The following is a 14,122-nucleotide window of genomic DNA, read 5'->3' on the forward strand; positions in this document are numbered from 1 at the left end:
CACCAACACACTTGGACCTGCCGCCCCCCCGACGAGCCCGCCCATTCCAGCCGCCCGCACACAGACGCTACTTAATCATAAGTTAGTTAAGTGTAATATTAAGTTAAGCGTGTTGCCTTCCCAGGCGCAATGTAAGTATTAGGTAGAAATGTAAGTATACACATAGATATAAGAATAAACAAGTAAATTCACTACCTGAGTAAAATCAAGAATTAAAATCATACACCTAAGTAACTTCACTGCTAACTTAGAATCATTGAAATGTATAAACTCATGCCTCTAGCGAGATAGCGAGTGTTTTTGCCTAGAATTTTCACTCATGAATTACATGAAATTATAGTAACTTTAAACATAAAGAGTAAATCCACTCACAAGTAGGCATAGGCTATGAAACTTTTAAAGTTGAAGCCTGAGTAGGGACATGATAAACGGTGTTGCATAAGCCGTAGCTAGATTTCAGAGTCACTTGGACGTTAGGTAATTCAAAAAAAAAGGCTCCTTTGTAAGGTAACAATGTTTATTAATAATGCTAACATAATAAATGTAACGTGTTTGGAGTTTGTATTGAGAACAGTCTAAGGGGAGGTGAAGTTCAGCAGTCAAAGTGGAAAGCAGAGAGCGAAACACAAAGTAGTAGTGGAAAAAAAACATTTTATTTTCCATCAGAATTTACCTATATGATTTTGTGTTCTTTGTATTTACTTTGTCTAAGGTGATCAATCAAAAGATTATATGTGCTAATTTCATGACCTGAATTTGGACTGCAGCCTTATGTTCAGCGCGTTTTGTGACTGAAGTTTAAAAAAAATATGTGAAAAGAAAAACAACTCGACACTATTGATTTTTCTTTGGGCTTTCTTTTGTTAATGATTTTCACCATACAATTTTTTTTGGCAAAGCACCCAAAATTGAGTGATACACGATCCACCTTTCAATTAGTGACTTAGTGAATTAGTTATTTTCTATTTACAATTTTTATATTTATTTAAAAAAATGTATTCGTTTTTAGTAGATAGTTTTACAAGTTACTTATCAACTATTTTACATATGTAAAATACACGTCAGCAAATTTATAATATTTATTAATTTTTATTTTGACCACGCCTGCATTTATTTGATACATAATGCCGATTGAAAATAATATCGATAATGCATTCAGTTCTCTATTATTGTCTATGCTACTGTCACTATGTGTCATGTTTATCTATGCATTACGTGATATTGTCAAGTTCTGTCTGGGGTTTGGTTTTGGATGAGAAATTCTTTAAAATTTAATACAATCACATTGTTGGAATGAAACGGGTAATTTACTGTTAATTTATGACTCACATAGGAATTGAAGCCATGGTGAATACATTTATAATCTCAATGGAATCTTCTTGAAATTGAGCTTAAAAGGTTGGAATATGTTTTTGTTAATTTTTTTTAATTATACTAAGATTCTAATACCTATCTTTAAATTAGGTCAAAGTTTAATGTCAATTGATCAAATCTATTATTTTTTCTTCTATTTTTTGTTGTATATAATACTGGAGTCTAAATGTCTTCAAAGCATCGATATTGATTACGACCAAGACCTACTCAATAGTATTTGGAATTAGATTCTCATGATGTGGTTCGTATCACTTTTAATAGTTTTTTTGTTGTTTTGTTACTAAATATCCTGTATTTATATATTTAGAAAGGAATAAATACATTACAAACGCGAAGCTCACGTCATTATTGTTATACATAATACCATATTTAGGTCTTGTGGAGATTTTTTTTATATGAATGAAATTAGGCACTAAATTTGTTCTAGTTGTTCAGAATGATAGATAACATATTTTTTCTCTTTTTATTTATTAATAAATATAAAGAATTCACCATTTTTTTTGTAAATAACACGAATATGATCCTTGACATATGTTTCATGATAAGACACAAAAGTAAATCTATTTTATGTTTTTATGTACTTATTTTGATGCATATATTTCTAGTTGTTCAGAATGATAGATAACATATTTTTTCTCTTTTTATTTACTAATAAATATAAAGAATTCACCATTTTTTTGTAAATAACACGAAGATGATCCTTGACATATGTTTCATGATAAGACACTTAAGTAAATTTATTTTATGTTTTTATGTACTTATTTTGATGCATATATTTCATGTTTATTTAAAGTTTACATTTTCTTTTCAAAGTGTCGTTGTTTTTATTTTTTGTTTGTTTTCTTACCTTGTCTTTGTGTTTCCTGTGCCTTCTGCATTGAATTGCTTTTTGTATTGATTATAAGCCATTCATTACAACTGAAAAATTTGAATTTCTTCTTAACCGGTTTTTATACCCCATCAGCATATTTTTGTTTATTACATACTATATGTAATAAACAATATCAGAATATTAAAGATGCAATCATGTAAAATTCATCATATATTTCAATCAAAGTGTAAATATATTTTAAATAACAAATAAGATAAATTATTTCACATTATGTGTGGTTCCGTTGTTAGTGTCGCGGACTCTTGAGTCAGAGTTTCTGAGTTAGAACCCACTCTAACAATTTGATACCTATTTCTAATAATGAGCCGCTTAGGCTTATTGTAAATACAAATAAGCATTATTGTAAAAACAAATATTTCTCTTTTAAATAAAAAAAAGTGTCATACAAAAAATTGCAACTATCATTATTAAAAACCTTGGATACATAAGTATGCATACAAGAGTAATTATTTGTTATACTTAATTACATAATAATCATTGATAATATTATATCAAATATGAATGAATCCTCAATCAAACATTGAATTCAATATCTATAAAAATAAATATTTTTTTTTTTCAATTAATTTTTTATGTCTTACTTTTTACTATTTTTGTTTTTAATATTTTTTATTCTTTTTTTTTATATAATTATTGTTTCTTGGAGACCTACTGAGCCACATGATGCAACTTGTCATTAAATAAATATAAAACAACAGAATTTCTATGTAAAAACGGCATAGTTCGCGTCGTCCTGGGATTTGTTTGACATAATGTGAATAATACTATAAAAAAATCAGTGTATTGTTATATATAATACTTATTGTCGACATCTGTTAAGTGTCCGAGTCTATTCTGGTTTATTTTACAGAAGAGGTTAAAAATATTATTATTCAATCATCAAATGGAATTTACCAATCCAAAAACAAACAAAAAAATCATTGTTTGCTTACATACATATAGAAGGTAATAATATGTATTTTATGAATAATATCACTCATGTTACAGTTTAAAAGTTCCTTTTACATTACTCTAAAGAGGATTTTGTATTTACTATATGAAAAGTTGATAGAGCATTGTCTTTATAATTTAGGCAAATAAACTTGACTGTTTGTCTTTGTTTCAGATTTGTCTTTGATGCGAAACTACTTGCCGATTTCACCTTGAGGCTACAAATAGTTATTCCTTCATCATGGTTAAACTTTACGCTCTGGCCGTATTGTACAAAGGAGTCGACAATGCCACAATTCTCAAGGCTTCCTATGACTTGAGAAGTTTCAGCTTTTTCCAAAGGGGCTCCGTCCAAGAGTTCATGACCTTCATTAGTAAAACGATCGTGGAAAGGACTCAGGTGACCGCCAGGCAGTCGGTGACGGAATCGGAGTACATGTGCCACGTGTACGTGCGAGGGGATAACCTGGCCGGCGTGCTGATCACGGATCAGGAGTACCCCAACAGAGTGTCGCACACCCTCCTCACCAAGGTGTTGGATGAGTTTGCGGCAAAGATTCCAGCCAACGTTTGGCCCTCGGCCAACGAGTCCACCGTGGACTATCCACACTTGGCGGCCTACCTTTCCAAGTACCAGAATCCTCGGGAAGCGGACGCCTTGACCAAAATGCAGGATGACTTGGATGAAACTAAAATTATCCTCCACAACACCATAAAAGCCGTGCTGGATCGCGGAGAGAAGCTGGACGATCTCGTCGCCAAATCTGACGAACTTTCCATGAACAGTAAAGCGTTTTATAAGACTGCGCGCAAGACCAACAGTTGTTGTAATTTTGGGTGAATATATTTGTAAGTGTTAAGTGTTTGCGCTATTTACGATGTTACTTTCACAATGATGTTACGCCAAGTAAAATATTGTATGAGAACGATGTTACGTGTGGTCAGTGTTCGTGTTCAGATATAAGTTTGATGTAATTTTAGGATGGGAAGAAGGCGGTGTTAAATAAATTTTTAACATTTTTTATATATGTACGTATAATGAATTATTTTCCCAAGTTACTACTTAAAATATATCACATTTAAAAAATGCTTGATTAGATATAATAAATAAATAACAATATAAATTTACTCTTGTTGATGTTGTAAATGACAGCGTGATAATGTATGTCATGTATATTATAATATAAACACCATTTATTGGAAACCACACTAAGCTTTTTTCCACTACATTTACTATTCCCAGTCCCTTCACCCCCTTCACCATTCCCCAGCAATGCACATTTCGCTTTGCTTTTTCTTTTTATCACATTTTTAAGGATTTTACCTTCAGTTTTCAAAGATGCTGATTGAAAAATGTATGTAGCAATTTAACAACAGTTTACATGATTTCGTTAATTGACTTTGTTGTATTATCTGTCCATTTTTAATTTGTGTTTTACTTGGTAAATATCACTATTTCCACTGTACTTTATTCTTAATAGAAAGAGAGGTATTTACCAAGAAAAAACTTAAATTTAAATAAAAAAGTCAACATGATCACTAATCACCTGATCAGCTGATATATGAACAGTTTGATAATGTTTTAAGGGTGAAATTAGCGTAAGAGAGTGGATTAATATATCAACCACTTATTCAAAACTTTAAAACAGTAGTTTTGTATTAATATGGTGTATCACACAATATGTAAATGACAATGTTTGACAATTTAGTTTTATCAAAAAATATCAGCAAAAAACACAAATTTCAATGTTGATAATTGTTGTTAAAATTCACAATCGTAATTAGATTATTCTATTATAATCAAATATATATAAAATCGATGAATCCCCATTTTAATCAGCATCTTTGAATAAAACTTAACAAATAATAAATATTTAAAAATTGAAAACTATCGATAGTTTTTATGCTTTTTAAGCAAAAAGTCTCAATGGATTGTACTAAAGTACGCGACCGTATGGCCAGTTACTGCTAGTGGATTGGTGATCAAGGTACGGACTGTCTGTCAGCAACAGCTTGCTCCCGCTGAAACCGGAGTTGGAGCTTCCGGAACCTGAGAATATGCTCTTGCTGCCCGCGTAGAAGCTGAGAGGACCTCCGCACGTATCGGTGCCGTATTTTCTTCTCGCTCGTATCAGAGAAATGAAAGCGACAACCAGCGCGGACAAGAATACGAGGCCCAGTATACAGAAAGATAACGCCATCTTGCTCGGTGACATGCAGACTGTCTTATCGCCTGGAATGGCTGTCAAAAAGTTTCCCAGATCGCTGCCGTTAAATCCATTAGTATATCGCGAACCTGAAAAAATAAATATTAAAAATCATTAATGTGAACTTAACACTCAAACTCAAATTCCAGCACTCTAGTGTTAGAATTTGATCCGGTGATCATGCGAAATTGGAATCACTGGCCTCAAAAAAGACAGATCAATGATATTAGCCCTGTTGCGGGGGTGAGTGGATAATAAAAGCTCAAAAAAGAGATCCAGTAGTGGAAAAATGGCTGAGATGAAAGAAGAAGATCGTGGCAAATACTTAATACATAAAACTCTGCAGGAAAATATAGGTGATAAACATTTTTTCCGACGCAATTACAGGTACAGAAGAAATTATTATCATTTCTTTAAGGGTGTCTATATAATGAATTACCAAAAATTATTAATGATTTTGAATGGCAATCAGAAATTAATAATAATGGAATATTTTATTATTAATAATGAAAATAGAGCTATACATGTATGTATTTGCATATATGTGTATGTATAATATATGAACACACATATTTAATATAATATAATATGATATAATTCAATTTTATCTTGCAATTTAGATAGAAACAGCAATATATATCATTACTGATTTTTTAACCTTTAGTAAAACAAATCAATTAGAATTATGAAGAGTAAATTTCCTAAAAATAATAATAGATCTAGCCAACGAATTAATAATTTATTAGAAATCCCTTTTTGTAAATCCAGACTTGCGCAAAGACACTCATTTTTCATAGCTCCAAAACTGTTCAACTTATTCCACAAAGACTATTTGTTAGATGTTAATTCCCTTAGTTCGTGTAAATTTAAAAATTTGCTTAGATTATTTATAAAAGAGACAGATTTAAGTTCCTTTTTCATTTAGCACATGATCGCTAGCTTTTTACTTTTTTACTTTGTCATCTTTTTTATGTTTAAGTTTTAATTAAAAAAAAAAAAAATTGCTCACTGAGAGTCAAGTATTTTTTTTTTTTTTTTTGTATTTCAATTAAGTTTTTTGTATTTTGTATTAACTAATTATACTTAGAAACCTATACCCTTATACCCTGTACTATGACTATTTATATTGTATACCCACACACAGGCCATGCCTTTGTGGGATCTTTTTTTGTATTCATTTTTATTTTTTATAAATATTTTTTGTTTTTGAATTTATGTAACGCAAAAGAATTTTAAATAAAGAAAAAAAAAAAATTGTAAGATAAAATAACAGGATACCTCTTATCGCAGTGTCATCATCCAATTCAATGTTAGGTGCCAACACTTCTATGCTATTATAGACTTGAAGACGATCTATTACTGTCCCATCCGCGTCTTTATCTAGCCTTACTCTTCTGGAAAGCGAATCCTTAGATTTGGGTAACATTTCACTTTCCTTGCAATCTATTTTAGGGCAGTTTCCTTTGCATAAAACCAGTCCGCAAGTTAGATGTAGTCTTGCCCTGTCGGGAAATTTGAATGCCGAGAAAATTGTACTGGCGTGTTGGTATGACATGATGTATTTGAACATGTCTCCTTCTTTAACTTGGACCAACTCTTCGGTGGCGGGGGGCAATTTTCTATTAGGATTTTTGGTTTCCAGTTCTGGGATTGGTTTGTGGTTGTACATCCTCATCTTTGGGAAAATAAGTTCATCCACTGGGCACCCTCTGTCATCCAGAAGTGTCTGTGAAGATTCTCCTAGTCCGTCGTGGGCCAAACAGTCTGTTATTCGGAGTCCAACACCGGCTGGAATATACAAAAAATGCATGTGAACTGACAAGTTTGATAGTAGTTATGAACTGAGATTGTAGTGATAAATCACAATTTCCATTACCTCTGTTTTAATAAATATATAACATTATAAATGTATTTATATTTTTATTGAGATGGACGGATTTTGGATAATTTTTAAAACATTCATCATATGATCTTAAATTTTATTTTTTACAGTCTCAAACCATATAAACAGCATCATATTGGTTCTTAAAACATTAACCCTGACCCTAATTAAACTCAGTCACCTGCCCAACCCTCAGTATACTAATCTCAACTAACTGCAAACCGATTTCAAAAATAAACATTCCAATCTGTACAATGTTTTTTGGCGTCTCTCATTCTCCAAAAATAAGCAAATAGAATGCTTTTAAGCGTCTCCCGCTCACAACCAATAGTATGTAAAAAGCACATTTAAGCATTTCCCACAAACAATGTGTTAAGTCAAGAGGTCAAGAGACGATATCAATTTTATTTATGTAAAATATTGATTTGATTCAAGCTTGCCAGAAAAGTTCCTAATACCATACTGAAGTATGAAGCGTGATAGCGCTACTAGCGCTTTTTATATAAAATGTTGTAAAACATATTTGGCTGACTAAGTATTGCACCCACCACTTAGTCAAGCTGGAATAAAGAGTTAAAAAAAAAATAAAATATATATATATGAGCCTGAGCAGCGCCGTGTCGCTTTCCGGTACTAAGACAGTTAATAGATATTTCAAAATGCTTTCTATTAAACAGGATATTGTGAGTGGTATGTATCATAGTGTCAATTACCCGGTAATGTGGATTTAATAATAAGCATTGTCGGCTCCCCAACTTCAACAGTTGTCGCCTCCACATTGCCATTGGAAGGCAATATTTCCATCCACGCTCTTGCCTTCTCCATGATAGACGCTTGTTGCTCATCAGAAATATCTTTCCACTCACTACCCATTCTCCCAGACCTGAGAATTGAAAAATAACATTAGATGTTTCACATAACAACTACATAGTGTAAGCACCTACTAATTTTATTATTAAATAATGAGCGATTCTTCTTTTTATTCCGGGCTCTGTCCGCACCTATGCGGTATATAGGGCACTGTACCAAATCCACACGGTGTTAACTTGATCGTGATTTCATGAAGGCAGGGTAATCAGTTTTGCACCCCAAATTTTTAATAAAGAATCACTTTCTTTCTAACCATAATGGTATTAATTAAGCATGATTATGAGCATATTTAAGATGCTTATGAGCATACTTAAGACTAGCATGCTATGCACATTTGCTTGAAGTAAGCATGCTGGTTTAAATACACTGATACTAGCATGCTCATAAGCAAACCTGTTCCGACCCGTTCAGAGTACGCTCCTCCTACCCGCGCTGCTATGTAGCATGGTCAAAATTGAATGACGGTGGATTTTTGAGCATGCTTATTTCAAACAAAGAACATACACACATGCTACTAAGTAGCAATAGCTCAATAATATCATGCTCATGAGCTAAAAATGTGCATGTGAATCTAGACCAGTGTTTGAAAACCTTTTGAGAGATTGGATAAAAAAAACTTAACAAATCAAAATTTAATTTTTAAGTGGGTAAAAGTTCTTTAAAAAAGTAATATTTTGTTTTCATATAATAAAATATACCATTTATTTATTTACAGTGATTTAAATAAATATATTTGTAAATATATTTTTTTTATAAAACAAATATGTAGGTATTAAAATATATATTATTAATTAATAATTTCATTAAAAAAAATCATTATATTTTCTTAGTGGTTTATTAAAAATATCACAAAATCAATTACGCGCGGGTAGTAGGTTGCCGACCACTGATCTAGATCAGTGGTCTAGACCTTAAAATTTTTTATTATTTTCTATTCAAATTAACCTGTTGTTAATCTGCTTCCCCGGAGTTTTAGAAATCTCCTTCAGCTTTTTCTCCAGCATCTCCTCGATGATAGAGCTCTGTATCTGCAAGGCCTTCGGCTTGAGCCAGCACTTGACCTGTCGCTCCTGGTCCGAGGACTGCTGCAGGAAGCGGTCCATCTGAATGACAAGGGTCACGATGTAGAACAGTCCGTCGGAGCTGCCGTCCTCGATCCCGTTGAAGGTCGTGTTGGTGGTCAGGGAACTGACACGCACTCCGCACGCGTTGGGTGGAAGGTGCAGAGATACGGAATTGTCCAAGTTACCTGGAAGATAGAAACGTTCCAGAAGTTATTTAAGGCCATACTTGCAAATACAGAATTCAATCAGAGGCCGAACGCCCGAAGGTAACAAGTCCCTCCACGCCCGATTTTTTTAAAGAATGTATATTGAATTTTTTTTTAAAGAATATATCGTAGTCGTACAGGAGAAAGTGACCAACTAACAAAACGTAAAATGATCAGGTGGGCCATTTAAGTAATTTTTTCTTGGCAAGAACATAAACATCAATGCAGTTAGTCATTATTGTAAAGTTATAATAGTAAACATCCAATTTTAAAATCGCTTTGGATTTTTTCAGGGCAATATTAAGGTAGTAAGATATCAAATAGTCAATAATCACGTTTTTGTAAAAAAATGCAGTTGGTCACTTTCTCCTGTATGACTACGATATATAGAAACAACATTTTTTAATATTTTTTAACTCCTTACCTTTTATTAATTTGTTTATTTTGAAAACCATATATTTATTTAGAAGACAAATTTATTTTTTCAATACAAAACGGTGTTTTAAACTAAAATGCAATTTCGTAAAATGCTACTTAGGTTTAAAGAAAATTAAGTTACGGGGCATTGATTATCCTTACTTAATTATAATACAGTTATCTGCAATAAAAAATATAATTTTAAGCTTCATTTGCTATTTTTTTTTGTATTTTAAAAGCATTGTTAATTTGTGGTATGGTAATATAACCCTCTCTTATCATTCATCGCTCAATTGGTATAATACCACTTTAAAAGACACTACTTTATGACTTTTGGAATAATGCTTCCATCAGCAGGTCAATTTTTTTTTTTTAAATTTAATGTAGTTACATTTTTTAAATACAATTTGATACAATTTCTATACATATGGCAATCTTATAATTTTAGTTTCGCTGTCCCTCTCCAAAAAAGAGACTGAGTTCTTGTGCTTGGAGAGGGACTTACACTCAAGGTTTATTGTTTTGTTTGATTAATAACTGATAGTTTGGTATAATAGACTTTTTCTTTTCTTTTATATTTTTTTTCAAGTTTTACATGTAATGGGCATAAATTTTTTTTCGTATGAATTTTGATGATCTTCTAAAAAAAAATATTCTCCAGGGAGTTTATTGAAGTATTTAATTCCTAAATATTTGAAAATTTGTTGAAATTGTTCAGTAGTTGGTTGGAGCGCTGCGTGCAGCACAGTCAAGGGATAACTAGAGAAGAGTCATTGCTTCTGCAAGGGTCTCAACCCTCAGCAATGAAGAATAAGACGGAGAAGAAGACATTTTGGATTTATCATTTTGGAATCTCAAAACTTTTTTTAGTTACAAACATTTGTCTTTTTTAATAATTGAAAATTTGCGGTTTTCTCAAAAACGGTTTCTTTGTTTGTTTTATTGTTTGAAATTTATAAAGTTTTAAGTTTTAAGTTTTGACTTTAAGCGTTAAGTTTTAAGTTTTAAGTAACTAAAGTTATGAGTTTTCTCACCTTGTGCTCTGCATTCTCTGGAGAAATCTTTAGTGAATATGACTCCTTTAAAAGGTCTCTCCATCTTCACGGTAATGTCGAGAGAGTCTCTGGTACAAGTGGCGTCCACATCCGTTATCTTGTTGGTGTTCTTCCTCGGCTTCCGGGACACGCTGTCTGGGAATATCAGCTGTCCTTCGGAGCACAGGATCTCCACAGCAATCAGCAGCAGCACCAGCAAGAACCGCCTGGGAACCATCGCCACCATCCTTCAAACAAAAACAAAAGACAAGGTTTATTAAGAGTGTCCTGAATCAGAACCCTGTAAAACAACACTTTTTGTATTTTTTTAGAATGGAAAGAAGGAAATGAAGTAATTGAATTTTGAGGTATGGTTTAATTTATATTAAAAAAATACAACAAAATTGTTTTAAATAATAAAATAAAATATATAACAGATTTCTAAGCTAATTTCACGGGCGTCTTGTGGCTGCAGTCTTCAATCGGCGGGGAAATCCAACTCGTAATTTTTGACAGAAACAATAAAGCAAAAAAGGATTTATTAATTATTTATTTTTACTCTGGGTGATATTAAAAAAAAAACGAAAAAATTGTTTTTTTGGCAGGTTTGAAAAAAAATCGTGTATAAAAACCTTTAAGCTTTACACTTTTTAACATTTTTTTAGTTCAATGAGAAGAAAATTGAATGTTTGAGTAAAAAAAACTTTATTTCAATTAAAACAATCGTTTGGTTTTTTAGCTATCACTCCCGCTAATTTAGAAAAATCGTGAAAATAAAAACCGTTGAACACGCGTTTCAATGTTTTCAATCTGGTTCGACACTCGTCTGGTTTCGGCCTTATATTCTTGGAAATATTTAGAATTTGCTTCTGTCAATTTGTAAATATATTATTATTTATCTATTGATTTATGCAATAATTTAATATTTATTTTTTTTTGTTGTTGTTGAGATTTTGATTCAGGACACCCCTTAATTTGATATATTATGAATTTATTGTAATGCAACCTTCCGCAGTTATCGGGAAATCTCTACCGGAAGGAAAATAACTAACAATGTACCGAGATTATGACTCAGTTTCCGTTCTGCGAAGAGCCGTCAAAATATTATTACTCAAGATTGTGATTCGAGCCATTTTTACAAGAACAAAATTATTAAGAAATTTTTGATGTATTGTTTCCCGGCGCTGCTGCGCATGTAGCCTTCGTGACCACGGTCAGATTTCAGATATGATCGTATTATCAGACAATACTTTGTTAAAAACACAACAATAACAAGAAATTCTTAAATACTAAATACAAAAAAAACCTTCTTAATCCAATATTCGTATGAACAGTATACGGAAGAAACGTGTTAAATGCAAATACGTTTTAAAAATGGTAATACGAGTATCTAAAATTATTTAACATTTTTACTCGTACTATTTTGTCTTAAGGAAGACGCAGTTTTAGAAATCTATTTTTTTATTTGTTTATTTATTTATTTTATTTGTTCGGGAATTGTACAGCTTACATATAAAAAAATGATAAAATAAACAATAGTTACATTAACAATAATAAACATTACATTACATTACAAAAAAAGATACGTTAAAAAAAAAGCCAATTAAACAATTCCAAATTTATGTTATAAAACTATTAAAAAACATTCAGAGATTAAAAAAAAAAGTTTGATATAATACATTATATTTAGCAGGAAGGAGAAGGAAAAGAAAGGAATCAATGAGGGTGAATGAATTGATCGACATTATTGAGTACTTTGTAGTTTGAAAAAATGAAGTTTACAAAGCATAATTTTCTAATATAGATTATGCAATTATAAAAAATTTATTGCAATGGTAAAATGTAACTAAAAATGTAAATGTTGGTTTGTTAAAATCTTAAATCTCCTAAAGCGATTCACCGATTGCTTTGAATTTTTGACACAACGTTGAATTTGAATATCCGAGTTATTTAACATATCTGTGACTAGTATTTTTTTTAACCTATGTTACAGGTAAAATATTTTTTTTTTAAACAGCGTTTTTAAAAATATATACTTATATATAAGGATATATAAAGATATACCTATGGAAAGGTGTTTTTATCGGTAACAAGTTAGAACATATTTTGTTTTTTAAACAGCTTTTTTGACCGCAATTGCAGCGCCATCTGTTGAATGTAACAGCAAAGCACGCAAAACCAAACATTGCTCAAGGCGGATAGCTGTTGTCACTAAGCGTTTTCAATGTTTTCTTCGATCGTATCGTTGTTTACTAGATTTTTAATATTTTTATAACTTCAAACATTAAACATATCGCTCACTCCGTTCAACAACGTCATAAATCAAAAATCGAAAATTTTCAGTTATGCATGTTTTCGGAATGCCCAGAAAGTGTTCTATATCCCAGCAAAAGCGGGATATTTTCAACTTAATATTTACCCGCTACAGGGCAGAAATTGTTGTTTTTACATTTTGAAGAAAGGGTATTGTTTAATAATTTTTTTAATATACTTCATATTTTTTAAATAGAGAAAAACCTTTTTTAAGAAGGTTTTTAAAAAGGTTTTACCTAAAAAGATCTGTTGCACAGTAAAAAGTTCAAAAAGTAGCTTTATATTTATTTATAATACATTTCATTTTATTCTTAAACTTAAAAAACAATCTCCTGAAAAATCAAGTTTTTTTGATATGTGACGTTGTTGAAAGGAGTGAGCGATATACACTAAATATGCTATAAATTCTTGTACATAATACGAAGAAGAATTTCCAAAGGCAACTAAAAAATATTTAAAATGAGAAATAAATTAATAAAAGTTCTAGTTGCGTCGAACTTCTGAGTACGCCTCCCATTTTTTAAAATGTAAATGCGCGGGAATTAAGAAAATCTGCATACACCACCACTATTTTACCTTAAATATCTCTTTAAAAAAATCATAGAAAATGAAATATAATTGATAATAAGAAACGCAGTAGAGGCGTTACCAACCTGCCAATTTTTATAAACTGGCTTTAGATCCCAGACGAGTAATACGATAACGGTCAAACAACAAAAAAACATTAAATATTCCAAATTCAATTATGGTATCCTAAGGCCTTGTTTAAGGCTAGTAATTAAAGTCGTATCTTTGGCACGTACAATTAAATCACTCAAAGCTATCGCTAATTCAAATTTTAGAAAATTAATACAGCCAGCAGATTAATTATTCATTTCCACGGTTTAGTGATTCTTGAATTACTCGAATATTATAACATTTTGAAAATTCATG

The 14,122-nt window shown here is 31.4% G+C and overlaps 2 protein-coding genes across 4 annotated transcripts in view; one reads left to right on the forward strand and one right to left on the reverse strand.

Annotated features, from left to right (window-relative positions):
* The first annotated feature begins 1,206 nt into the window (after positions 1 to 1,206).
* Ykt6 (YKT6 v-SNARE homolog) lies at positions 1,207 to 4,405 on the forward strand. Of its 3 annotated transcripts, none has more exons than XM_088258389.1 (2): positions 1,207 to 1,398; positions 3,372 to 4,405. In XM_088258389.1, the coding sequence occupies exon 2, from the start codon at positions 3,438 to 3,440 to the stop codon at positions 4,035 to 4,037; it is 600 nt and encodes a 199-aa protein (XP_088114515.1). In that variant the 5' UTR covers positions 1,207 to 1,398; positions 3,372 to 3,437; the 3' UTR covers positions 4,038 to 4,405. The 3 variants fall into 3 exon arrangements, with proteins under 3 accessions (XP_088114515.1, XP_088114516.1, XP_088114517.1); XM_088258390.1 differs by having other exon boundaries at positions 1,207 to 1,302; XM_088258391.1 differs by lacking the exon at positions 1,207 to 1,398 and adding an exon at positions 3,122 to 3,211.
* Positions 4,406 to 4,558: 153 nt separating this feature from the next.
* cyr (cypher) overlaps positions 4,559 to 14,122 on the reverse strand; it is an 82,097-nt gene continuing 72,533 nt past the window's right edge. Inside the window, exons 2-6 of the mRNA XM_088258388.1 lie at positions 10,877 to 11,124; positions 9,101 to 9,404; positions 7,999 to 8,168; positions 6,682 to 7,191; positions 4,559 to 5,492 (exon numbers count right to left, since the gene is read on the reverse strand). Of these exons, the coding sequence (XP_088114514.1) occupies positions 5,134 to 5,492; positions 6,682 to 7,191; positions 7,999 to 8,168; positions 9,101 to 9,404; positions 10,877 to 11,123 (1,590 nt within the window). The 5' untranslated portion in view covers position 11,124 and the 3' untranslated portion in view covers positions 4,559 to 5,133. The remainder of the gene's footprint in view (positions 5,493 to 6,681; positions 7,192 to 7,998; positions 8,169 to 9,100; positions 9,405 to 10,876; positions 11,125 to 14,122) is intronic.

The sequence above is a fragment of the Brachycentrus maculatus genome, unplaced genomic scaffold (assembly GCF_059751285.1).
Source record: "Brachycentrus maculatus isolate JH-2025_06_01 unplaced genomic scaffold, ASM5975128v1 h1tg000095l, whole genome shotgun sequence".
Classification (NCBI taxonomy): Eukaryota; Metazoa; Arthropoda; class Insecta; order Trichoptera; family Brachycentridae; genus Brachycentrus; species Brachycentrus maculatus.

What these genes read in the sequence shown, in the direction of transcription:
- Ykt6 (XM_088258389.1), top strand. Translation starts at nt 3,438, where the DNA reads ATGGTTAAACTTTACGCTCTGGCCGTATTGTACAAAGGAGTCGACAAT.